Source organism: Aquarana catesbeiana, unplaced genomic scaffold (genome assembly GCF_042186555.1).
Source record: "Aquarana catesbeiana isolate 2022-GZ unplaced genomic scaffold, ASM4218655v1 unanchor226, whole genome shotgun sequence".
NCBI lineage: Eukaryota > Metazoa > Chordata > Amphibia > Anura > Ranidae > Aquarana > Aquarana catesbeiana.
In genome coordinates this window covers 1,124,765-1,151,815 of record NW_027362653.1, presented here as the reverse complement: position 1 = coordinate 1,151,815, position 27,051 = coordinate 1,124,765, and the positions used below count along the sequence as shown (strand labels likewise).

At 44.9% G+C, this 27,051-nt stretch overlaps 2 protein-coding genes across 2 annotated transcripts in view; both read right to left on the bottom strand.

The window, feature by feature from the left end:
* The window catches only part of LOC141121612 (uncharacterized), a 95,718-nt gene extending 75,258 nt beyond the window's left edge, over positions 1-20,460 (bottom strand). Inside the window, exons 1-7 of the mRNA XM_073611264.1 lie at positions 20,347-20,460; positions 13,927-14,040; positions 13,592-13,726; positions 13,382-13,505; positions 13,168-13,265; positions 12,937-13,078; positions 8,559-9,914 (exon numbers count right to left, since the gene is read on the bottom strand). Coding sequence (XP_073467365.1) covers positions 8,559-9,914; positions 12,937-13,078; positions 13,168-13,265; positions 13,382-13,505; positions 13,592-13,726; positions 13,927-14,040; positions 20,347-20,454 — 2,077 coding nt within the window. The 5' untranslated portion in view covers positions 20,455-20,460. The remainder of the gene's footprint in view (positions 1-8,558; positions 9,915-12,936; positions 13,079-13,167; positions 13,266-13,381; positions 13,506-13,591; positions 13,727-13,926; positions 14,041-20,346) is intronic.
* Positions 20,461-24,179: 3,719 nt separating this feature from the next.
* LOC141121631 (uncharacterized) overlaps positions 24,180-27,051 on the bottom strand; it is a 220,833-nt gene continuing 217,961 nt past the window's right edge. The window contains 3 exon segments of the mRNA XM_073611280.1: positions 24,180-25,332; positions 25,334-25,582; positions 25,584-26,260. Of these exon segments, the coding sequence (XP_073467381.1) occupies positions 25,224-25,332; positions 25,334-25,582; positions 25,584-26,260 (1,035 nt within the window). The 3' untranslated portion in view covers positions 24,180-25,223.

Below are 27,051 nucleotides of genomic sequence, written 5' to 3'. Positions count from 1 at the left end.
TATTTTTGTTTTTTTATTTTATATATGTTTTTGTGGTTTTTTTTTTTAACTTTTTGACACTTTTTTTTGTAACTGTAACTTTTGTAACTGGTACCAGGTTTGGTTCTCTCAAAATGCTATGGCATCTTGGGAGACCCTGTGAAAGTGTGCCTAGTCTGTGCAGTGCTTTACCCTACGCTAATACCTAACTAGTGTATGGTAGCATTCAAAACATTCACCAATGCAAAGACCAGGATTGTCAGGACAGGAGGGACAATAATAGCGGGTGTCACGCCTATACCCGCGCTTGCTGCAGACACAACATCTTCCTTAGGGGGCTCGTTGGGTAGGGGTACTCGGGAGGACATAAGGAAAATGCCTCCCATGCAGCCGGCTTACTGCATTTGGTTGGGAAAGGTGAGGTGGAGCACCGTCTGGATACAGAAGGGCTCTGACGATCTCTTCCTGGAATTTAAGGAAGGATCCAGTCCATCCTGAAGCTCTGTATAGCACATGAGCGTTCAGCAAAGCCAATTGAAATAAATAAACAGACACTTTCTTGTACCAGCATCTGGCCTTATGGGCAACTAAGTATGGCGCCAACAACTGGTCATTGAGGTCCATCCCTCCCATATTTTGGTTATATTCGTGGACACAGAGGGGTTTCTCCACAACACCAGTCGCCGTAGTAATTTGGACCATCGTGTCTGCATGAATGGAGGTAAGAACGAAAACATTCTTCTTATCCCTCCACTTCATAGCGAGCAAGTTATTACACTTCAAGCAGGCTCTCTCCCCCAGACTAAGACGGGAATCTACAAGCCGCTGGGGAAAGCCCCAGCGATTAGGTTGCATGGTGCCACATGCTCCAATCTAATGATCAAACAGGTGACTAAAAAGTGGCACGCTCGTGTAATAATTGTCCACGTACAAGTGGTACCCCTTTCCGAATAAGGGTGACACCAAGTCCCACACAATCTTGCCAGCGCTTCCTATGTAGTCAGGGCAGTTTGTCGGCTCTACGTGACTATTTTTGCCCTTGTAAACCATAAAACTACATGTATAGCCTGTGGCCTTGTCACAGAGCTTATACATCTTGATCCCGTATCTGGCACGCTTGCTGGGAAGGTACTGTTTGAATGACAAGCGGCCAGAAAACTTAATCAGGGACTCATCAACGCAGACAACTTGATGGGGCGTAAACAAGTCTGCAAATTGTTGATTGAAGTGGTATACGAGGGGCCGAATTTTGTAGAGCCGATCATATCCAGGGTCTCCACGAGGACGACAGAGTTCATTGTTGTTGAAGTGCATGAACCGCAAAATCTGCTCATATCGTGCCCTGGTCATGGAGGCAGGGAACAAGGGGATATGGTGAATTGGGTCAGTGGACCAATATGACCGCAACTCACTCTTTTTAGTTATGCCCATGGGAAAGGCCCAGAAAGATCCTAAATTCGGAAACCATAATTGGTTTCCAATCTCTGGCAAGGGAGGACTGGGGAATAGTGGCGATGTGTTGACCAGTGTACAAATTGCTTTGGTCCACAATAGATCTATAGAGATCTTCGGTGAAAAACAGCGAATAAAAATCAAGTGTTGTAAAATCAACTGTTTCCACCTGAATGCCGGGTTGGCCAGTGAATGGGGGAAGTACGGGTGCTGCAGAAGTGGTGGTTTCCCCATTTGGATTGGTGAATGCAGCAGGAAGGGCACTATGGGCACAACGGGCCTGTGTTCGTCTTCTTGGTGGCAGTGGGACACTACTTGTGCTTGCCACCTCACCAGCTTGAACTGCACTTATGGGACTCGCCACGTCACCAAGTGTTACTGCAGTTCTGGATGTACGACCAGGGTGTACTAGGCCGCTGGTGCTTGCCAGTTCACCAGAAGGAATAGCGGTACTAGTACTTCTCTGCTCCATACGAGAGCCCTGTGGTTCTTGCACCTCAACAACAGCAGAAGAAGATCGGGGTCTGGTACGCCTGACCTTGGCAGAGACCACAACTCCATCGTCAGAGCTATCTGTCATGGGGCCGCTGTCGTCTACAGGATCGTATTCTGAGCCTGAATCTGACAGATGAGTGACTTCCTCTTCACTATATGTCATGCTCAGAAACGTGTAGGCCTCTTCACTAGTGTACCTTCGATTTGCCATTTTGGGCTCTAAATTTAGTGGTACACTAGTGAGACTCACAGGTAAAAAAGCTCCTGACTGTTGGCGACTGTATCAAAACGCTACCAAAAAAACTGTTAGCGATCGCAGGGATCAGGCCTGACTCTGCGAACGCTGCAGTTATGTGTTTAGTGTTTTGTAAGTGACAGTGATCGATTGATACTGCACTTGGGTGGGCTGGCCGAGGGTCAAAACGCAGGTGCTAGCAGGTATCTGGGCTGATCCCGATAACACTGCGTTTTTGGGAACCCTAAACTGCTGGGGATGCTAGTATAGATCTGATCGGATCAGATATTGATCCGTTCAGATACTATACCACTAAGGGAGGTGTATGCTGCATGCGTGGGTGTTAGCGGTACTGGCACTAACCTGACGTTGCCTGGGGCGACGCAGACCCTATCTGACCCTAAAACTTAACTGATATCACCTGCCGGGCGATCAGGGGGTTAAACCTTTATTCGGTAATAAACGGCGGGTGCCCTGACACTATAAAAAATAAACTAATTAACCAGCGTCACCCATAACAGTTATACGGTGATCACTGGTGAAAGGGTTAAGTAGGGGGCAATCAGGGGGTTAAAACCTTTATTCGGTAATATATGGGGGTCCCTGACGCTATAAAACGCTGATGGCGAACTTAAATACTTACCTCCCTAACTAGCGTCACCAGTGACACTAATACAGCGATCGGAAAAACGATCGCTTAGTGACACTGGCGATGGAGGGTGATCAAGGGGGGTTAACCTTTATTAGACCTAAAGGGGGCTAACACTAACTGCCCTACCACTTATAACTGTCACAAACTGACACCAATGCAATAATCAGTAAAAAAACCAAAAACTGCTATTGGTGTTCATGTGACAGCGGGTACAGGGGGGTGATCGGGGGGTGAAAAGTGTGCCTAGAGTGTTCTACTGTACGTGTAGTGTTGGTGCACTTACTTGGATGTCTTCTCTCCTCGGCGCCGGAACGAAAAAGACCGACACGAGGAGAGATGACATCACTTCCTCTGCCGCTGTTCACATTACAGAGGCAGAGGAAGATTGTCATTGGCTGGAAGCGATCGCGAGGGGGTGGCCATGAATGGATGGCCTCCCCCTCAGCAAGGATCTCTCAGGGAACGATGCCGACCGCCTCGGGCATCGGGGGGGGGGGGGTCTGATCGGATCCCCGCCCGTGGGAGGCAAGTAACGTACCAGGTATGTGATTTAGCCTGCCCGTGCCATTCTGCCGACGTATATTGTCGTGAGGTGGTCGGCAAGTGGTTAAAAGATAATGTTGTGTCACATTCACCAACAATGCACCCTCACTGTGCCCATTTGCAGCCAAATCAGTGGCAACAGTGCAGCCTCACTGTGCCAATCTGCAGCCTCACTGTGCCATTCTGCACCCTTACTGTGCCCATCTGCAGCCTCGCCAGTGCCCATCAATGAAGCCTCACTGTACCCATCAATGCAGCCTCATCAGTGCCAACAATGCAGCCTTACTGTGCCAATCTGCAGCCTCACTGTGCCCATCTGAAGCCTCATTAGTGTCAACAATGCAGCCTCATCAGTGCCCATCTGTATCCTCATCAGTGCCCATCTGCAGCCTCACTGTGCCCATCTGTATCCTCATCAATGCCTATCTGCAGCCTCACTGTGCCAACAATGCAGCCTCGTTGTGACCATCTGTATCCTTATCAGTGCCCATCTGCAACCTCGCCAGTACCTTTATTACACACAGTGGGTGTCTCCCGCTGTGTCATGCAGTCTTAACTGTTCGACGGCCGTCCACTGTAACAAAGCCCCGCCTCCTCATCCATGCAGCTGCATGACACAGCAGGAGACACCCATTGTTTGTGATTACTCCAGGCTGAGTGGCAGTGCAGGCTCAGCCGGGAGATCGTGCCCCTAATAGACATAGGGTGATTTACACATAGGAGGGGCTGGGGAGCTGGACAAGGAGTTTCCAGAGCTCTCCAAGGTAAGTTGGGTTACATAGTTACATAGTAGGTGAGGTCGAAAAAAGACACAAGTCCAACCTATGTGTGTGATTATATGTCAGTATTACCTTGTATATCCCTGTATGTTGAGGTCATTCAGGTGTTTATCTAATAGTTTCTTGAAATGATCGATGCCCCCCGCTGATACCATTGCCTGTGGAAGGGAATTCCACATCCTTGCTGCTCTTACAGTAAAGAACCCTCTACGTAGTTTAAGGTTAAACCTCTTTTCTTCTAATTTTAATGAGTGGCCACATATCTTGTTAAACTCCCTTCCGCAAAAAAGTTTTATCCCTATTGTGGGGTCACCAGTATGGTATTTGTACATTGAAATCATATCCCCTCTCAAGCGTCTTTTCTCCAGAGAGAATAAGTTCAGTGCTCGCAACCTTTCCTCATAACTAATATCCTCCAGACCCTTTATTAGCTTTGTTGCCCTTCTTTGTACTCGCTCCATTTCCAGTACATCTTTCCTGAGGACTGGTGCCCAGAACTGGACAGCATACTCTAGGTTCGGCCGGACCAGAGTCTTGTAGAGCGGGAGAATTATCGTTTTATCTCTGCAGTTGATCCCCCTTTTAATGCATGCCAATATTCTGTTTGCTTTGTTAGCAGCAGCTTGGCATTGCATGCCATTGCTGAGCCTATCATCTACTAGGACCCCCAGGTTCTTTTCCATCCTAGATTCCCCCAGAGGTTCTCCCCCCAGTGTATAGATTGCATTCATATTTTTGCCACCCAAATGCATTATTTTACATTTTTCTACATTGAACCTCATTTCCCATGTAGTCGCCCACCCCATTAATTTGTTCAGATCTTTTTGCAAGGTTTCCACTTTCTGCAGAGAAGTTATTGCCCTGCTTAGCTTAGTATCGTCCGCAAATACAGAGATTGGACTGTTTATCCCATCCTTCAGGTCGTTTATGAACAAATTAAACAGGATTGGTCCCAGCACAGAACCCCGGGGGACCCCACTACCCACCCCTGACCATTACGAGTACTCCCCATTTATCACCACCCTCTGAACTCGCCCTTGTAGCCAGTTTTTAATCCATGTACTCACCCTATGGTCCATGCCAACGGACCTTATTTTGTACAGTAAACGTTTATGGGGAACTGTGTCAAATGCTTTTGCAAAATCCAGATACACCACGTCTACGGACCTTTTTTTTATAAAAGGAAAGAGAAAAGAGGAACACCTCTTTCTCCAAAACAAATGGGATTTTACAAGGAAATACTATGTCCATCAGTAGTAGGTAAAGATCAATCAAGTTGATAAAAATATACAAATTTTATTTAAATATAGCCAATCGGCTGATAGTCACGTATGAATTCTGAAATATACTACTGGATGGTCATATTCTCTTATAATGTCAATTTTTGTGATATATTTTAATTATATTTAAATAAAATTTGTATATTTTTATCAACTTGATTGATCTTTACCTACTACTGATGGACATAGTATTTCCTTGTAAAATCCCATTTGTTTTGGAGAAAGAGGTGTTCCTCTTTTCTCTTTCCTTTTATGATATATGTTAGTAGGGATTGGGAGATCTGTCTGAACTATCCCCTGGTTATAGTCCAACCACTTATGTTTATTAAGGACCTTTTTTTTATCTAGATGGCAACTCGCCTCCTCATAGAAGGTTAATAGATTGGTTTGGCAAGAACGATTCTTCATGAATCCATGCTGATTACTGCTAATGATACCGTTATCATTACTAAAATCTTGTATATAGTCCCTTATCATCCCCTCCAAGAGTTTACATACTATTGATGTTAGGCTAACTGGTCTGTAATTCCCAGGGATGTATTTTGGGCCCTTTTTAAATATTGGTGCTACATTGGCTTTTCTCCAATCAACTGGTACCATTCCAGTCAGTAGACTGTCAGTAAAAATTAGGAACAATGGTCTGGCAAATACTTGAGTTCCCTAAGTCCCCTCGGGTGCAAGTCAACTGGTCCTGGTGATTTATTAATGTTAAGTTTTCCAAGTCTAATTTTAATTCTGTCCTCTGTTAACCATGTGACGTGTCATGAGGATAAACACTGCAGTTTTGGTTACTGAAGCCCCCTGATTCCCTCGTGAAGACTGAGAAGAATAAATTCAATACCTTCGCCATCTCCCCATACTTTGTAACCAGATGTCCTTCCTCATTCTTTATGGGGCCAATATGGTCTATCCTCCCTTTTTTACTGTTTACATACTTAAAGAATTTCTTGGGATTTGTTTTGCTCTCCTCCGCTATGTGTCTTTCATGTTCTATCTTAGCTGTCCTAATTGCACACTTACATTTCTTGTTACATTCTTTATAAAGTCTGAATGCTGATGATGATCCCCCATCCTTGTATTTTTTGAAGGCCTTCTCCTTTGCTTTTATATGTTCTTTCTTCCTAAGATTTTATCCCAATTTATGCCTTCTAGCAAGGTTCGTAGTTTAGGAAAGTTGGCTCCTTTGAAATTCAGTGTCTTTGTATTCCCTTCATGTTTCCTATTTGTGTGATTTATACTGAAGCCAATTGACCTGTGATCGCTGTTACCTAAATTGCCCCGTATTTCCACATCTGTGATCAGGTCCGTACTGTTGGTAATCAGTAGATCCAGTAACGCTTTATTTCTAGTTGGTGCGTCTACCATCTGACCCTTAAAATTGTCCTGCAAGACATTTAGGAACTGGCGAGCCTTAGATGAATGCACGGTTCCCTCCGCCCAGTCTATGTCTGGATAACTAAAATCCCCCATTATGATAACACGCATCCTTGCTGCTAATCCAAATTGTGATAGGAGATCTGTCTCCCTTTCCTCCCTCAGGTTAGGGGGCCTATAGCATACTCCCAGTATTATTTTCCCCTTAGCTTCATCCCTTTGGAGATCTACCCATAAGGATTCCACCTCCTCCCTAGCTCCCTTAGTGATGTCATCTCTCACATTCACTTCTACATTATACTTGACATATAGGCATACCCCTCCCCCTTTTTTACCCTCTCTATCCTTGCGATAAAGGGTATACCCTTGAATGTTTGCCAGCCAATTATGAGAGCTGTTGGACCAGATCTCTGAAATTCCCACAAAATCCAAATCCTCCTCGTACAACAGTAGCTCTAGTTCACCCATCTTGTCCACCAGGCTCCTGGCATTGGTGAACATGCCACGTAGTTTAGACCATTTATACACAGGACTGAATATGACATACTCCTGACCATTGCACCCCGTACCATGGGATGTATACAACATACTCCTTAATACTGTACTCTGTATGCTGGGCTGTATATTACATGCTCCTGACCACTGCACTCTGGGTCATTATTCAGGGTTAACGCTAAACTGATGACCTGGAAAGGCTTTTAAAGCTGCACCTACAAGCAATTTTTGGGTATCAAAGATTTTCATCATTGCCCCGACACACACAATTTTTTTTTCTTCATTTAATAGTTTTTTATTATAATTTTACTTATAACAAGATTGCAGTCATAAAATCAGGAAATAGTAAAGGTAGAAATGCAATTGGTCAGGAAAATGACTTGTCTGGAATGTGGAAGCGGAGTAGTTATTAATTTGTGTACAATCTAAGGGATTTTTATTAAAAAAAAAAGTATTGTAGAAAAGATCACACCATGGAAAATGGGGAAAAGGAGAAAATAAACTCGGATACTAAGGCCAGATTTGTGAAAGAGGAACACCTTAACAATTACCACCATTTTATTCTCCAGGTCCTCTGCTTTCAAAATATAATTGTGGGGGGGTTTTAACTAACTGTGCATTTTAACGTGTGTGCAAAAAAAAAAAAAAAAAAACCAACGTTGGCTGTGAAAGGATTAATGTGAGCGAAATGGTATCACTCTAAACCAGGGGTGTCCAACCAGCAGGTGGCGGGCCTCATGTGGCCCCCAGAGAGTTTAGCAGGTGGCTCGGGGCCTGTCTGGAGGAATGTTGGGGATGCCATGCAAACAGTCAGGCAAATGCACACCTGGAGGGATGTCGGGCTGCCATGTTTGCAATGACACCGGCAGTAGGGAATGCATGGGAGCCAGGTAAGTAAATGCTGCATGGTCAGATCTAGGGGGGTGCTGGAGTGGGCTCCATCCCCCCAGATTTCAATTGTGCCCCACAACCCCCACCCACAGCACATACATTCACACCACTGATTAGGGCCTGTGTAAATTGTAGCGGCAGCTCCTCCTGTGGCTATCAGTGGGTAGGTGTGTCTGCTGGCCATGATCACTATAATGACAGTTCACTGGCAGCCACATCTATTCTTGGCTCTCCACAGAGCCAGTGATTACCTGCAGTGATCGCTGCTGGACCTACTTTGTGCCGATGTACAGGAAGACAGGACTTCAGTGAGGAACATTTCCCTCACTCAGGACAGGAATATGGCTTCTCCCCTGTGTGAGATCCATGATGTCTGCAAAGACTGGACTTCTGTGAAAAACATTTCCCACACTTAGGACAGAAATACGGCTTCTCCCCCTTGTGAGATCTCTGATGTGTGTAAAGTTGGGACTTCTGTGAAAAACATTTCCCGCACTCAGGACAGGAATATGGCTTTACACCCGTGTGCAATCTCTGATGTTTGGAAAGATTACTCTTCACTGAAAAACATTTCCCACACTCAAGACAGGAATATGGCTTTTCCCCTGTGTGAGATCTCTCATGTGTAGAAAGATTAAACTTATCTGAAAAACATTTCCCACACTCAGGACATGAAAATGGCTTTTCTCTTGTGTGAGATCTCTGATGTGTGTAAAGATTGGACTTCTGTGAAAAACATTTCCCGCACTCATGATAGGAATATGGCTTCTCCACTGTGTGAGATCTCTGATGTGCGTAAAGACGGGACTTCTGTGAAAAACATTTCCCACACACAGGACACGAATATGGCTTTTCCCCTGTATGAGATCTCTCATGTGTAGAAAGATTAAACTTATCTGAAAAACATTTCCCGCACTCAGGACATGAAAATGGCTTCTCCCCCGTGTGAGATCTCTGATGTTTGTAAAGACTGGACTTCTGTGAAAAACGTTTCCCACACTCAGGACAGAAATATGGCTTTTCCCCTGTGTGAGATCTCTCATGTGTAGAAAGATTAAACTTATCTGAAAAACATTTCCCGCACTCAGGACAGGAATACAACTTCTCCCCTGTGTGCAATCTCTCATGTTTGTGATAAGAGGCTTTTGATGCAAAACATTTCCCGCACTCAGAACAGGAATACGGCTTCTCGCCCGTGTGTAGCCTTTGATGAATTTTAAGACTGGACTGTTGTGAAAAACATTTTCCACACTCAGGACAGGAATACGGCCTTTCCCCCGTGTGAGATCTCTCATGTGCAGAAAGATTGGACTTCTCTAAAAAACATTTCCCGCACTCAGGACAGGAATACGGCTTCACCCCTGTGTGAGATAATTTATGCCTATTAAGATTGCATTTAAAACTGAAACACTTCCCGCACTCAGTACAGGAATGTGGCTTCTCACCTGTGTGAGATCTTTTATGATCATTAAGACTAGATTTAAATTGGAAACCCTTCCCGCACTCAGTACAGGAAAACCTCTTATCTATTGGAAGGACGGCACCGCCCCTCACAGTCTGAGGTTCCTCAGGATAAGAGGAATACGATGGTCCATCTACACTGTGTGGTGCCGGATGGACATTTGAGGTAGCCGGGTTTTCTCCTGGACTATACTGTGTGATGTCCTCATCTTCTACTTTACAGTCTGGAGACAAAGTGAGACAATCCTCTGAGGTTTTCCTCATCTCCCGTCCATCTACTAAAATAGAGATAAAAAGATTATTACTAGACATGAGCAGATTGGTTCCCCTAAACCAGGACTCTCCCCACATCAGGCAGCTTTGTCTCTGAGGATCTTACCATTCCCCCCAGGCTGGGTTCACATACTGTATATCCACATCCAATTCCCATGAAATGTGAGTGTGATCGGCTCTCAATGGAGAAGGTTCACATAGGTCCGGGGCAGCCATGGTGCAGATTGCAAAAGGGTCCTGTGCATTTTTGGGTCTGGTTCAGCTGCAAATTCAGGCAAAAATTTGGGCCTGAATCACACCTGAACTGGTGAACAAAAACACACCGGACCCCAGGCACAAAACCGCGGCCGCACATATGTGAACCTGGCCTTAAGGTAACTAGTAAATGGGTCCTCTGATCTCCAGTTCATTTCTTTATTCATGGACCTTAGTCAGAGAGTGAGGAAACAACGAGAACTGTCTTTTATAGGAGTGACAGTGATGAGGGGATTATAGGACGAGTGTCCCCACCCCCTCTATCATTCATTGCCATCTTCCCAACACAAGAAGTCCTGCACTTCCTTATTTAGTCCATGATTTAGTCATGAATAACAGCGGGGCTGAGCCCCACCAGAGGTCAGAGAGTGAGGATGGGGGGAGAACAACCAAGATGAAGACTGGACTGATCCTGAAGACCACCATCATTGGATTATTGACTCCTCCTTCATTATCACTTTCTGTTTGAGGTTCCAAAGTATGAGGATGTTATCACATTATTATCAACATGTAAAAGTCTGTGCTCCAATCAAATCATCAGATATAAAATGTCCAACTGGTAGAAAATGGGTGAAACAAAAGAGAATACATATTATGTTTATATATAGCAGTGCGTAGGGGGTAGCAAGCAAAAGTCAGGACTATGTAATGTGGAATATATAGTATAAGATACAACAAATAGGACTTATTAGTATCAGAATGATGTAACGTACAACATAGAGTATATAGCCTAATAGTCAGGACTCATAATATTGGTATCCAGTAATCAGTGGAAGCCTAAATGTTTACATGAGACAAGTTGTAGAGGTCCCACACCACTGCCTCCCATCTCCTGAGACTGCACTCAGTGACTTGGGTCTGAGACTATACAGACATATCCCTCCACCCAGCACAGTCAGCAAACAACAGAGCAAGTAACCCTTGGAGAATTGTTTTGTCAGAGATCTTGCTAGACCCGGGCATGGGGCAGAAGACCCAATGCACATACCCCAACTGCCTAGGTCCTACGACGCCTATGGTGAAAGTCAACATTTACCCCAGAATCTCCATAAATCCAGTCTAGATTTATAAATTGTGTCTGCAGCACAGAGAAGGAAGATTATCCGAGAGAAATACAGGAATACAGGATGGGGAACACAGCTCAGGAAAGTGACCAGGGTATTACAGGCTGATATCACCCAGTCCTTTCCCTACTCTGGACCAATTAGTGAGCAGTATGGGTGGAGGAATGTAATTAGTATTGACCCACTAGTGGTGCACCGGAATTTCGGCCGCCAAAACACATCGGCCACCATGTTTTTGGCAGGCGGTCGAAAGAAAAAAAAAGTGCCGATACTGGAGCCAAAAAAGGGGTATGGACGTCCCGGCGGGTGCTGCACATGTATCATCCCCGCACGTCCCTGTCAGTCCCCCCTCCTTCCTGCTGGTCTCCCAAGTGTCATGAGATGCAGCCTCCCCAGTGCCTGGTAGCGCGATCTCACACTGTGTGTCAGAGATCTGAATTGCCGTGCAGCCCTAGATCGCCTCTTGTGATAGACAGCACACTGATCCAATGCTAGGAATCATTGTGCCGTGTGTCACAGGAGGCAGGACATCGTTACTGCGGCTGCACGGCGATTCAGATCTATCTCTGACACACAGCCTGACATTGTATTACCAGGCACTGGCAGGCTGTATCTCATGGGCACTGGCAGGCTGTACATGATGGGCACTGGCAGGCTGCATGTCATGGGCACTGATAGGGTATACATGATGGGCACTGGCAGGCTGCATGTCATGGGCACTGATAGGCTATACATGATGGACACTGGCAGGCTGCATTTTATGGGCACTGGTAGAATGTACATGATGGGCACTGGCAGACTGCGTGTCATGGGCACTGGCAGGCTGCATTTCATGGGCACTGGCAGAATGTACATGATGGACACTGGCAGACTGCGTGTCATGGGCACTGGCGGGCTGCATGCCATGGGCACTGGTGAGCTGCTGCATCAGATGGGCACAGGCACTGGTGAGGCTGCATGACAGGCACAGGCAGGCTGCTGCATCTGATGGGCACAAGAAATGGTTAGAGACTGGGGACATGGTACAAGAAATGGTTAGAGACTGGGGACATGGTACAAGAAATGGTTAGAGACTGGGGACATGGTACAAGAAATGGTTAGAGACTGGGGACATGGTACAAGAAATGGTTAGAGACTGGGGACATGGTACAAGAAATGGTTAGAGACTGGGGACATGGTACAAGAAATGGTTAGAGACTGGGGACATGGTACAAGAAATGGTTAGAGACTGAGGACATGGTACAAGAAATGGTTAGAGACTGGGGACATGGTACAAGAAATGGTTAGAGACTGAGGACATGGTACAAGAAATGGTTAGAGACTGGGGACATGGTACAAGAAATGGTTAGAGACTGGGGACATGGTACAAGAAATGGTTAGAGACTGAGGACATGATACAAGAAATGGTTAGAGACTGAGGACATGGTACAAGAAATGGTTAGAGACTGAGGACATGATACAAGAGATGGTCAGAGACTGCAGACTGCATTTTTCTTGACCTTTCTTGCACTAAAGGTGGCAATAATGGGCAACAATAAATTCATATTCATTTAAAATTGATGATATTAATTAAAAAGTTGAATATAATACAATTCTATATAAAAATATAAATATTTTTTAAACTGTCATTTTCGGTATCGGTTTTCGGCCTAGTGCATCCTTCATTTTCGGTACCAGAATTTCCATTCGGGGCACCCCTATGACCCACCTGTGCTGATCTCTGTAGGAGTGTCCTCCTCTATAAATGTCCACATTATTCCATCCTCCTCCATAGACTGCTGATCATCCCTCACATACCTCTCTTCTTCTTCTACTTTAACCTCAGTTTTAGAATCTCTCAGGTTTCCACTCTGAATATATAATAAAAATAACATCAATTGTAACAATGCAGATAATGTACAGATCCTAATGATACTATCAGTGATTGTTCCTCATCTACCTGATGATGGTGAGGGATGGTGTGATCTTCCTGTGTGGAATCCCGGGAATACAGAGGACGGGGACATCTCTCTGGTGGGTTCCCATTACTGGATCCATCTGTAGGAAACACACACACTGACTGAATACATTGTTTCTATGTGTTTATCAGATGATGGGGGATCTAGGTGGACCCTCCGTACTGCTCTCTCCTTTACAATAAAGTCTCCTCTTACCCGGTGATGTGAGGGGCGGCTGATTGTCCATCATGACGTCCTTGTAGAGATCCTTGTGTCCTTCTAAATACTCCCACTCCTCCATGGAGAAATAGACAGTGACATCCTGACACCTTATAGGAACCTGACACACACAATGATACAGTCACCATCCAGACACATCCCTTGTCTGTTACTGGATAATGTCCCAGAATTCCCAGCACCGCTCACCTCTCCTGTCAGCAGCTCCATCATCTTCTTGGTGATTTCTAGAATCTTCTCCATGTTGTGTCTCTCAGGTTTTAGGGAGTCACATGGAGGCACTGTGATGGTCATATGATCACCTGACTTCACCAGAGGAAATCTCTGTATTGGGAAACCAATAGGAATATCATGTTAGAATCCCAGAATCCTCCTCACCTCTCCGGTCAGGTCTGTGTTTTATTAATAGAGATAAGAGTGATGTCATGTGACCTCCCAGAATCCTCCTCACCTCTCTGGTCAGGTCTGTGTTTTATTAATAGAGATAAGAGTGATGTCATGTGATCTCCCAGAATCCTCCTCACCTCTCCGGTCAGCAGGTAGATGATCTCCAGGGTGAGGTTTAGCATCTTCTCAGTCATGTGACTCCGGTCCTCCTCCATCCTTGGATCTATACAGGTCTCCTTGTAGATGGATAACTTTAGGAAATGAAAGTAAGAATTATTTGGATGGTCATACAATAATAGGATGTGGATGTGAGGGGGGGTAATAGGAGGGTTGCTGTACATTGAAGAACTACTGCCCCCATGGGAACACATTTAGTTTGGAATGTTTAGTGTTTGTTACATTTTTGAGAACCCAGAATTCTCTTGGCCTGCTGGATCAGAATTTTCTTTTTCTCTGTTGGATTTGATTTGTTTCTAAACTGGTTTTGAATAGTTTTAGAGAATGATAAATATGATCCTTCCTTTGACTTGTTTGCTCTGAGGCAGTGCTGTGAGGTCAATGTTGGGTCATCATGATGTCCACAAAGGGGAACTTTCTGACTTTTAGCCCGAGCTGGCGGTTAATCAGGATAATTACCAGAACTCTGCTGACTGACAGGAGTGATGTCACTCTCTGCAGTAATAGAAGGGATTGGATTGGATATCAGGAGGATGTTGCCGGTGGAGTAGTTGTGGGGAGAAATCTCCTCCCTCCAATAGCAGCCAAGTGGGGGCGAGATAAGGACAGCGGTGGGGGAGGGGGTTGTTCTCTTGGTTGCCAAGTGTTCTCTAGTATTAAGGGCATTGTACAGAGTGACAGTGGGTTCCTGAGGCATTGAATTCCAGCTCTGAGCACTGTCAGAACCTGTGTCTGGACTAAACCACCAGATGCAGAGCAGTGATCTGTAGCCAACCTTTAGGCGATACTGCACAAACAGACCTACTCTATGAGTGCCGTCTCCTCTCCACTTTGTGTCCTGTGGCATACATTATATTACCAAAAGTATTGGGACACCTGCCTTTACATGCGCATGAACATTAATGGCACCCCAATCTTAGTCCGTAGGGTTCAATATTGAGTTGGTCCACCCTTTGCAACTATAACAGCTTCAGCTTTTCTGGAAAGGTTGTCCGAAAGGTTTAGGAATGTGTCTATGGGAATATTTGACCATTCTTCTAGAAGCGCATTTGTGAGGTCAGGCACTGATGTTGGACGAGAAGGCCTGGCTCTCAGTCTCCACTCTGATTCATCCCAAAGGTGTTCTATCGGGTTGAGGTCAGGACTATGTTCAGGCCAGACAAGTTCCTCCACCCCAAACTCACTCATCCATGTCTTTATGGACCTTGCTGCCTCGGACCTTCAGGTCTGGTATGGATTTTAAGTGGGAGCCCTATATGGTGTGGGGTTGTTTTTCAGGGGTTGGGCTTGGCCCCTTAGTTCCAGTGAAGGGAACTCTTAAGGCGTCAGCATACCAAGACATTTTGGACAATTTCATGCTCCCAACTTTGTGGGAACAGTTTGGGGATAGCCCCTTCTTGTTCCAACATGACTGCGCACCAGTGCACAAAGCAAGGTCCATAAAGACATGGATGAGCGAGTTTGGGGTGGAGGAACTTGACTGGCCTGCACAGAGTCCTGACCTCAATCTGATAGAACACCTTTAGAATTAAAGTGGAGACTGTGAGCCAGGCCTTCTCATTCACATCAGTGCCTGACCTCACAAATGCGCTTCTAGAAGAATGGTCAAACATTCCCATAGACACACTCCTAAACCTTGTGGACGGCCTTCCCAGAAGAGTTGAAGCTGTTATAGCTGCAAAGGGTGGACCAACTCAATATTGAACCCTACGGACTAAGACTGGGATGCCATTAAAGTTCATGTGCGTGTAGCCTCCCTGGCGGTATTCCCGAGTGTGGCTCGGGGTTAAAATTCAGTACCATTAGCGGTAACCCCGAGCCACACTCGGGATCGCATTGCAGGATCCTGGGGCGGCGTTACTTACCTTGTCCCCGGGATCCTGCGATGTCCCCCGCAGTGTCCGAGGGCTCCGTCCTCCTCTGAAGCCTCTCCGTGCCAGGCTCCGTTCCCTGCGAGCGGCGCGACGCACGGGGGCGGAGCCTGGCGGCAAATTAAAAAAAAAGTAAAAATCATAACACATACAGTCCTGTAATCTTACAGATTACAGGACTGTATGAAATGATTTCACATCCCTTTTGTCCCCAGTGCTTTGTCCCATGCCCTGCATGCAGTTTTACATGATATACACTGTTCTTTCTGCCTGGAAACTGGAGATTGTCCATAGCAACCAAAAAGTGTCCCTTTACGTCAAAAGTGGCTTTAGACCAGCTAGAAAACAGCGATAATAAATTAGAACACTTGCAGAATTGAGCGATAGTGAATTGTGGGGAAATTTATTTTATTACTATTTTTTTTTTTTAATTATTTATTTTTATTTATTATATTATAATTTATGTTTTTGTGTTTCAAACTTTATCATACCCGGGATATCTACTAGACTCTGGTTTGGACAGATTTAAGTGTGTTATTGTTAAGATTTACAGACCTACAATATAAAACGCCAAATTTCCATGCAAAATAATTGTACCGCTTTCAGCACCTAAAATCCGAAATAATCATACCGCCAGGGAGGTTAAAGGCAGGTGTCCCAATACTTTTGGTAATATAGTGTATAACTTGACCAGTTAGATAGTAAGAAGGTCAAGGCTGTCTTCCCTTTCTGGCAGGAGCTCTGTAAGGAGGTCAAACCAAGAGCCCCCCTCCCTGAGTGTTGCCCTGAGCCCTACAGCCTCTTCTTTTAGAGCCTTGCTGTCCAACAACCATATCAAAGTCCTTCAGCTACACTACCCGCTCAGAAGCCCCAAAGTTCTTCAGTCTTAGTACCCTCTCAGCTCCTCTACTTCCCTCAGAACCTTCAGTATTTTCCTCCCTCTGACACCAATGATGGAACATATTCTTCATGGCAGACTGGGGAATGTTTTCCTCCTCCTGACCAGCAATGTAAGGGTCTCTATGCTCCATACTCCTGACCCCTGCACTCCATCATTGTGTTGGCTGCATAATGTAATGATTGCTCATTGGCTGCCTGTGTAGTGTAATAATTGACCTTTGTAGGCCATGTATGGTCAGGATGGTCATTGTCTTGTCTATTTATCATCAGGGCTGTTTGTTTAGAGGACCATATAGTACTACTAGAATTTAAAGGATATGTAAAGGTTCCTTTTTTTTTTGTTTAAACAAACATTTCATACTTACCTTCTCTGTGCAGTTAGTTTTGCATAGAGTGGCCCCGATCCTGCTCTTCTGGGGTCCTTCAGTGGTGCTTAGGGTTGCCACCTTTCCTTCAAGCCAAACCCGAACACTTTAGCAGCGCACAGCAAATATCTTTTTTTGTAGTAAATTAAATTCATTACCTCTGTACAATGCACGGCAATATTTTATGTAGTATACACTATACATATAGTTTTGTGATTAAATAACATTTCTGATTATATGGAGTTAATCACAAGAGTCCCCGTTTACATCAGAGTCAATAGAGTTCCCCTTTAGGTCTGAATAAGCAGAGTTCCCTTTTACATCTGAATCCACAGGGTTCATTCCCCTTTACATATGATTCTGCATTTTCCTCTTACATCTGAATCCGCACAGTTTTCCTTTACATCTGAATCTGCAGATGAGGAGTGTGGAGGAGGCGTGTAGAGCATACGACGGTGGGCTGTATGTACAGATGAGGAGTGTGGAGGGTATGATGGGGGCAGTATGTACAGGAGAGGAGTGTGGAGGGTATCACAGGGGGCAGTATGTACAGGAGAGGAGTGTAGAGGTTATGATGGGGGCCGTATGTACAGGAGAGGAGTGTGGAGGGTATGACAAGGGGTAGTATGTACAGGAGAGGAGCGTGGAGGGTATGATGGGGGCAGTATGTACAGGAGAGGAGTGTGGAGGGTATGACAGTGGGTGGTATGTACAGGAGAGGAGTGTGGAGGGTATGATGTGGGCAGTATGTACAGGAGAGGAGTGTGGAGGGTATGATGGGGGCAGTATGTACAGGAGAGGAGTGTGGAGGGTATGATGGGGGCAGTATGTACAGGAGAGGAGCATGGAGGGTATGATGGGGGCAGTATGTACATTAGAGGAGTGTGGAGGGTATGATGGGGGCAGTATGTACAGGAGAGGAGCGTGGAGGGTATGATTGGGGCAGTATGTACAGGAGAGGAGTGTGGAGGGTATGATGGGGGCAGTATGTATAGGAGAGGAGCGTGGAGGGTATGATGGGGGCAGTATGTACAGGAGAGGAGTGTGGAGGGTATGACAGTGGGTGGTATGTACAGGAGAGGAATGTGGAGGGTATCACAGGGGGCAGTATGTACAGGAGAGGAGTGCAGAGGGTATGATGGGTGCAGTATGTACAGGAGAGGAGTGTGGAGGGTATGACGGGGGGCAGTATGTACAGGAGAGGAGTGCGGAGGGTATGATGGGTGCAGTATGTACAGGAGAGGAGTGTGGAGGGTATGACAGGGGGCAGTATGTACAGGAGAGGAGTGCGGAGGGTATGATGGGTGCAGTATGTACAGGAGAGGAGTGTGGAGGGTATGACAGGGGGCAGTATGTACAGGAGAGGAGTGCAGAGGGTATGATGGGTGCAGTATGTACAGGAGAGGAGTGTGGAGGGTATGACAGGGGGCAGTATGTACAGGAGAGGAGTGCAGAGGGTATGATGGGTGCAGTATGTACAGGAGAGGAGTGTGGAGGGTATGACAGGGGGCAGTATGTACAGGAGAGGAGTGCAGAGGGTATGATGGGTGCAGTATGTACAGGAGAGGAGTGTGGAGGGTATGACAGGGGGCAGTATGTACAGGAGAGGAGTGTAGAGGGTATGATGGGTGCAGTATGTACAGGAGAGGAGTGTGGAGGGTATGACAGGGGGCAGTATGTACAGGAGAGGAGTGTGGAGGGTATGACAGGGGGCAGTATGTACAGGAGAGACCTGGGGAAGGGATGGTGGGGGCAGTATGTACAGGAGAGGAGTGCGGAGGGGATGATGAGGGTGGTATGCACAGGAAAGGCGTGGGGAGGGGATGATGGGGGCAGTATGTACAGGAGAGGCGTGGGTAGGGGATAGGGGCAGAATGGAGGGGATTTCTTGCAGTGTCTATGGGGTAACCAGTGAGTGATGTTGGGAAGATAAGGGAAGGAAAGTGACCATGAAATGATGCCCCTCAGCTGGGGGGTAAGAAGCAGCTCTGAGAGATGTGTGTCAGCTGGGTGTATGAAGTGGTTTGGGGGTGATGCAAGCTGGGGGCAGTTGGGGGCTGAGAAGTGATCAGATATATATAATTTAAAAAAGCTATCGTGCTCATCCACTACTATATACACAACAACAAATCATACAATACTACTCAATGAAAACAACCTCCAGATGTCCAGATGATGTGAAGGTAATTGATGACCATTCATGTAACCCCGTGTTATCCAGGCTCTGAGTCTGTACAATCAGAGGTGTAAACTCATCACATATACACAGGGTTACATGAATGGTCATAAATTACTTTCACATTATCTGGACGGAGTGATTGGGGGATATTTATATAGACTGACATGTGTTTTAGCTTGGGAGAGATCTGTCAGCTGTAATCAGGCTGCAGACTCCCCCCACACTCACTCACTGTCTCTTCTGATTCTCCTTATCTCAACCCTTCAATGAAATAAATGCTTAAGAAATCCTCTTGAAACTTTGCACCTTTCCACCCAAGGAAACTTTCCTTAGAAAAAAAAAAAAACTGCTCACCTCCTCCCTGCATTTGGTGTGAGCAGCAGCCAGCCCGACAGTAGCTACAGTGAGCTCCGCCTCCCAGTTCTCTCAGCACACGGCACTGGTGATGGGGGGGTATTTGAGTCGGAGATCACAGAGAGAGCGCAGGAGACTGTGCTAATGGACAACCCCACCTGAATAGAATGCATTAAAGCGGTTGTATACTTATTGTTTAAACTTTTACCTACAGGTAAGCCTATAATAAGGCTTACCTGTAGGTAAAAAAAATATCTCCTAAGATATTCCCCTCGCAATGAGCCGCTGACTGCAGCGGAGCATGCGCACAGTGGAATCTTGGCTGAAAGCCCGACAGACGCTGGACCTTGCCCGGAAAGAAGTCTCCTGCGCGCATGCGCTTGAGTGACGACATCGCAGCTCCGGCCACTCACAGCGCCGGAGCCGCGATACCCGGAAGACACGCTGAGGGGAAATGTCAGCTCCCTCGGCGTGGACCGGGTGAGATGCCAGCCCCTCGTTCTAAGGTAAGTATCTCATAATGAGCTAGTATGCGGTGTATACTAGCTCATTATGCCTTTTCCCTTACAGGTGTAGGGAAAAAAAAAAGTCAGCGGGTTTACTACCGCTTTAAGGTGAAAAACCATGAGGGTTTAAAACCTCTTTAATTCCAAAATGAAGAGAATGTTCCGGCCCCATACTGGGTGTAAATAGAAAATAAGATCTTATTACCTCCTCTGCTGCTTCTTCCAGTAACGTCTCCTCTCTACTTCCTCCCGACTCAGCTCTCACCCGGAACTTCCTGTCTGTACCTGACATCATTTCCTGTCTGTATCCCATAGAGACTTCCTGTCTGGGTAGACATAAGATCGCCACCTTGTGGAGCTCAGAGGAACTGCAACCTAGAGAAACTTCTCAAAGTTTGAACGCAGCCTTGTGCTGTGTGTATATGCATACCTCCCAACTTTTGAACTTCAGAATGAGGGACACTTGAGGAAGGAAGTAACCTTGCATAGCGCGCCGTGGCAAATGTGGGTGTGGTCAAACTGCTGACAGTAGGAGGAGCTTAAGGGGGGTCCTTGTACCTATAAAATATGCTTTTATTATTGTTCTGCAAGCAAGAGTCTCATGGATACATACAAACCCCAGCACATTCATTTAAAAAAAGGATAAAAGTATGCAGAGTTTGGAGTGCATTATGTACAGAGTGCAGAGTTCTGGGATGACCTATGTACAGAGTGCAGGATTCTGGGATGAGCTATATACAGAGGGTGGAGTTCTGGAATGAGCTATGTATAGGGTACAGGGTTCTGGAATGAGCTATGCACAGTGTGCAGGGTTCTGGAATGGGCTATGTACAGAGTGCAGGGTTCTGGGATGAGCTCTGTACAGAGTTCAGGGTTCTGGGATGAGCTATGTACAGGGTGCAGGGTTCTGGGATGAGCTATGTACAGAGTGCAGGGTTCTGGGATGAGATAAGTACAGAGTGAAGGGTTCTGGGATGAGCCATGTACAGAGTGCAGGGTTCTAGGATGAGCTAAGTACAGAGTGAAGGGTTCTGGGATGAGCTATGTACAGGGTGCAAGGTTCTGGGATGAGCTATATACAGAGTGCAGGGTTCTGGCATGAACTATATACAGAGTGCAGGGTTCTGGAAAGAGCTATGTACAGAGTGCAGGGTTCTGGGATGTTATAATTAATATGTGTGAATGCGCTACTCATATGCCTACACCACTCACTATTTTGCATTAGTTTCCTATTACTGTGTCAAAGAAAAATTTATATCATGAAACAATATCCCATAAAATATGCCATTTACAATACCGTGTATACAAATCACCAATATAAACCAAACAATACACGGTATTGTAAATGGCATATTTTATGGGATATTGTTTCATGATATAAATTTTTCTTTGACACAGTAATAGGAAACTAATGCAAAATAGTAAGTGGTGTAGGCATATGAGTAGCGCATTCACACATATTAATTATAACTCTTAGCCCATTCTAATGAATGGTTTTCTTGAATGCAGCAACTCTGACAGGGTTTAAAGGGGTAATTGAATAAATAGTGTTTTTGCGCCGGTGACACACACACATTGAGGGTTCTGGGATGAGCTATATACAGAGTGCAGGGTTATGGGATGAGCTATATACAGAGTGCAGGGTTCTGGGATGAGCTATATACAGAGTGCAGGGTTCTGGGATGAGCTATATACAGAGTGCAGGGTTCTGGGATGAGCTATATACAGAGTGCAGGGTTCTGGGATGAGCTATGTACAGAGTGCAGGGTTCTGGAATGAGCTATGTACAGAGTGCAGGGTTCTGGAATGAGCTATGTACAGAGTGCAGGGTTCTGGAATGAGCTATGTACAGAGTGCAGGGTTCTGGAATGAGCTATGTACAGAGTGCAGGGTTCTGGAATGAGCTATGTATAGAGTGCAGGGCTCACACTCTCGTGTTTGGCCAGAATCGCCTCAACCCTCACAAATGGGGGTTAAATAAGATCTCCAATATCCAATCGTGTGTATTTCAAGCACTCCCCATGAAATGATTGCTCCACATGTAGAAGAGAAAAAGCGCTCCAATAATGTGATACCGTACAAAAAATGTATCAAAACTTCAGTAATCCATCACCATTGTACTCACATAAAACCATTTCACAGCAAGCAGAAACCAATCACATCAAAGCATTCCATGCACTGGTTTGAGCGTTGCATTATGGTTGCGGCGGACCCAAGGTGTGTAGTTGCTGGTAATGATCTCACCCGCTCCTCGACCCGATCCTCCACTCCCCAATGCACGGTGTCTCGTCACAACTTATTACGTCACATGTGCTAGATTGCCGTATAGCCACGCCACGACATGTTTCATCACTAGGACTTAATCATGGGATTGAGAAGCATTCAGTCCCCTCCAAAAGCTTCTGTCCCGGGTGGGTCTGTCACAGACATGTTCCTGACCACTGCACTCTATACACAAGGCTGTATATGACATACTCCTGACCACTGCACTCTATACACAGGGCTGTATATGACATGTTCCTGACCACTGAACTCTATACACAGGGCTGTATATGATATACTTCTGACCACTGCACTCTGTACACAGTGCTGTATATGACATGTTCCTGACCACTGCACTCTATACACAGGGCTGTATATGGTATACTCATGACCACTGTACTCTATACACAGGGCTGTATAAGACATGTTCCTGACCACTGTACTCTATACACATGGCTGTATATGATATACTCCTGACCACTGCACTCTATACTAGAGATGTGAAGGCCTGGAAAAATTGTGGAAAAAAAACGTTTTTTTCCTGAAGGCTTTTTTGTTTTTTTTTCCAAAAAATTGGAAAAATTGAGAAAAGAAAAAAAAATTTTGATATATTTTATTTTATCATGATGAATAAAATATTTTAAGACTGGGTGTTCACCTTAAGTTTTTAGAAGTTTCTGATTGTGATGACGGACAAAAAAAAAAAAAAAAGAGTAGCTGCAGAAGCAGAGACGGATAATGACAATTTCAGCTCAGAAAATGATTCTGATTAAATGTCCATTGACACTTAGTCCCACTCTCTTCTTAACACTTCCCCCATCTTCAATTCTTTTTATGAGAATGGGGTTTTTATTTTTATTTAATACCGTGGAGAGGAAATATGAAAAAAATGTTACTTTTGGTTTTGAAAATTGTTTTGTGGAGACTTTTTGGCTAAACTAGTAAGCAGTTCAGGAGATTGTTGCTCCCTTTATTACAAATAAATATTATAAAAAAGTAATTCTGTTTGTGATAATTGTTTGGCTACACTATATTTTTAATATGCTAGTTGTGATAATTTTATGCCAAGTCAAATTGTCCATAGTCATACTTTATGTTCCTAAAGTAACAGAATGACTTTCAATCTTAAAAAGACAAAAAAGTGCTAATGTAGCATTTTTTTCAATTTTTCCGAAAATAAACCGGGTTTTTTTCCGAGCTTCAAAATTTCTGGAAATTTTACATCTCTACTCTATACACAGGGCTGTATATGACATGTTCCTGACCACTGCACTCTATACACAGGGCTGTATACGACATGTTCCTGACCACTGCACTCTATACACAAGGCTGTATATGACATGTTCCTGACCACTGCACTCTATACACAGGGCTATATATGGAATGTTCCTGACCACTGCACTCTATACACAGGGCTATATATGGAATGTTCCTGACCACTGCACTCTATACACGGGGCTATATATGGAATGTTCCTGACCACTGCACTCTATACACAGGGCTGTATATGACATGTTCCTGACCACTGCACTCTATACACAGGGCTGTATATGACATGTTCCTGACCACTGCACTCTATACACAGGGCTGTATATGACATGTTCCTGACCACTGAACTCTATACACAGGGCTGTATATGATATACTCCTGACCACTACACTCTGGGTCATTATTCAGGGTTAACTCTAAACTGATGACCTGGAAAGGCTTTTAAAGCGTCACCTATGAGCAATTTTTGCGTACCAAAAATTTTCATTACTGCACCAACACACACAATTTTTTCTTAATTCAATATATTTATTATTATAATTTTACTTATAACAAAATTGCAGTCATAAAATCAGGAAATAGTAAAGGAAGAAATCCAATTGGTCAGGAAAATGACTTGTCTGGAATGTGGAGGCGGAGTAGTTATCAATTTGTGTACAATACAATACACAACGTGTTACATTATTATAACACAGTATTGTAGAAAAGATCACACCATAGAAAATGGGGGAAAAATAGAAACTAAGGCCAGATTTGTGAAAGAGGAACACCTTAACAATTACCACCATTTTATTCTCCAGGGCCTCTGCTTTCAAAATATAATTGACAGGGGGTTTTAACTAACTGTACATTTTAATGTTTGTGAAAAAAAAAAAGCAATGTTGGCTGTGAAAGGGTTAATGTAAGCGAAATGGTATCACTCTCCCGTGGTCTCACTCTAAACCAGGGGTGTCCAACCAGTAGGTTACGGGCCTCATGTGGCCCCAGAGAGTTTAGCAGGTGGCTCGGGGCCCGTCTGGAGGAATGTTGGGGATGCCATGTAAACAGTCAGGCAAATGCACGGCCGGAGGGATGTCGGGCTGCCATGTTTGCAATGGCACCAACAGTAGGGAATGCATGGGAGCCAGGTAAGTAAATGCTGCATGGTCAGATCTAGGGGGGTGCTGGAGTGGGCTCCATCCCCCCAGATTTCAATTGTGCCCCCCAACCCCCACCCACAGCACATACATAGGCTACATTAACACCACTGATTAGGGCCTGTGTGAATTGTAGCGGCAGCTCCTCCTGCGGCTATCAGTGGGTAGGTGTGGGTAGGGCTGCCGGCCATGATCACTATAATGATAGTTCACTGGCAGGCACATCTATTCTTGGCTCTCTACACAGCCAGTGATTACCTGCAGTGATCGCTGCTGGACCCACTTTGTGCTGATTTACAGGAAGACAGGACTTCAGTGAATAACATTTCCCTCACTCAGAACAGGAATATGGCTTCTCCGCTGTGTACGATCCCTGATTTACAGGAAGACAGGACTTCAGTGAGGAACATTTCCCTCACTCAGGACAGGAATATGGCTTCTCCCCCGTGTGAGATCTCTGATGTGTGGAAAGATGGTACTTCTGTGAAAAACATTTCCCGCACTCAGGACAGGAATATGGTTTTCCCCGTGTGAGATCTCTGATGTTTGGAAAGATTGGACTTCTGTGAAAAACATTTCCCGCACTCAGGACAGGAATATGGCTATTTCCCCGTGTGAGATCTCTCATGTGCAGAAAGATTAAACTTATCTGAAAAACATTCCCCGCACTCAGGACATGAAAATGGCTTCTCCCCCGTGTGAGATCTCTGATGTGTGGAAAGATGGTACTTCTGTGAAAAACATTTCCCGCACTCAGGACAGGAATTTGGTTTTCCCCGTGTGAGATCTCTGATGTTTGGAAAGATTGGACTTCTGTGAAAAACATTTCCCGCACTCAGGGCATGAATATGGTTTTTCCCCTGTGTGAGATCTCTCATGTGTAGAAAGATAAAACTTATCTGAAAAACATTTCCCGCACTCAGGACATGAAAATGGCTTCTCCCCCGTGTGAGATCTCTGATGTTTGTAAAGATTGGACTTCTGTGAAAAACATTTCCCGCACTCAGTACAGGAATATGGCTTCTCACTTGTGTGCAATCTCTCATGTTTGTGACAAGAGTCCTTTAGTGCAAAACATTTCCCACACTCAGAACATGAAAATGGCTTCTCTCCCGTGTGCAATTTCTGATGTGTGTAAAGACCGGACTTCCGGGAAAAACATTTCCCGCACTCAGGACAGGAATTTGGCTTCTCCCCTTTGTGCAATCTTTCATGTGTGTGATAACTGGATTTGTTTGAAAAACATTTCCCACACTCAGTACAGGAGTACAGTTTTTCTCCTGTGTGAAGCCTTTTATGTGTGACAAGAGCTGAATTTAATGCAAAACATTCCCCACACTCAGAACAGGAATACGGCTTCTCCCCTGTGTGAAGTCTTTGATGAGTTTTAAGGTTGGACTTAAATGAAAAACATTTTCCACACTCGGTACAGGAATACGGCTTCTCACCTGTGTGAGATCTCATATGCTCATTAAGAGTGCATTGAAATTGAAATCCCTTCCCGCACTCCGTACAGGAAAACCTCTTCTCTGTTGGAAGGACGGCACCGTCCCTCACAGTCTGAGGTTCCTCAGGATAAGAGGAATACGATGGTCCATCTACACTGTGTGGTGCCGGATGGACATTTGAGGTAGTCGGGTTTTCTCCTGGACTATACTGTGTGATGTCCTCATCTTCTACTTTACAGTCTGGAGACAAAGTGAGACAATCCTCTGAGGTTTTCCTCATCTCCCGTCCATCTACTAAAATAGAAATAAAAAGATTATTACTAGACATGAGCAGATTGGTTCCCCTAAACCAGGACTCCACCCACATCAGGCAGCTTTGTCTCTGAGGATCTTACCATTCCCCTGATAAGGAGATTTTTATACCTACCTCACTTATATGGAGTGATTAAACCTTTGTCTATATAAGAATAAAAACGAACGATAACAGGGCAAAAAGATAAACCATCACATTTATTTACACAGAAAAGGAACGTTAGAGATTACCAAATACAACGTGGAGGATACAACCTTAAAGCAGAGATGTTACCAATGATACAAAATATTGCTATAATGGTCATACACATGCTAGCTAGAGATTAATAATATATTAAGGCAAACTCCTACAGTAGAAAAAGGTTACAGAAAAGAAAAGACACAGAAGATAATAGAGATACATTGTATAGAGAAGTCTTACGTAACCATCCTTCATCTAGACCGTCAGCACAAGAGAATGGGTAGTGATCTGTGTTGCAATAT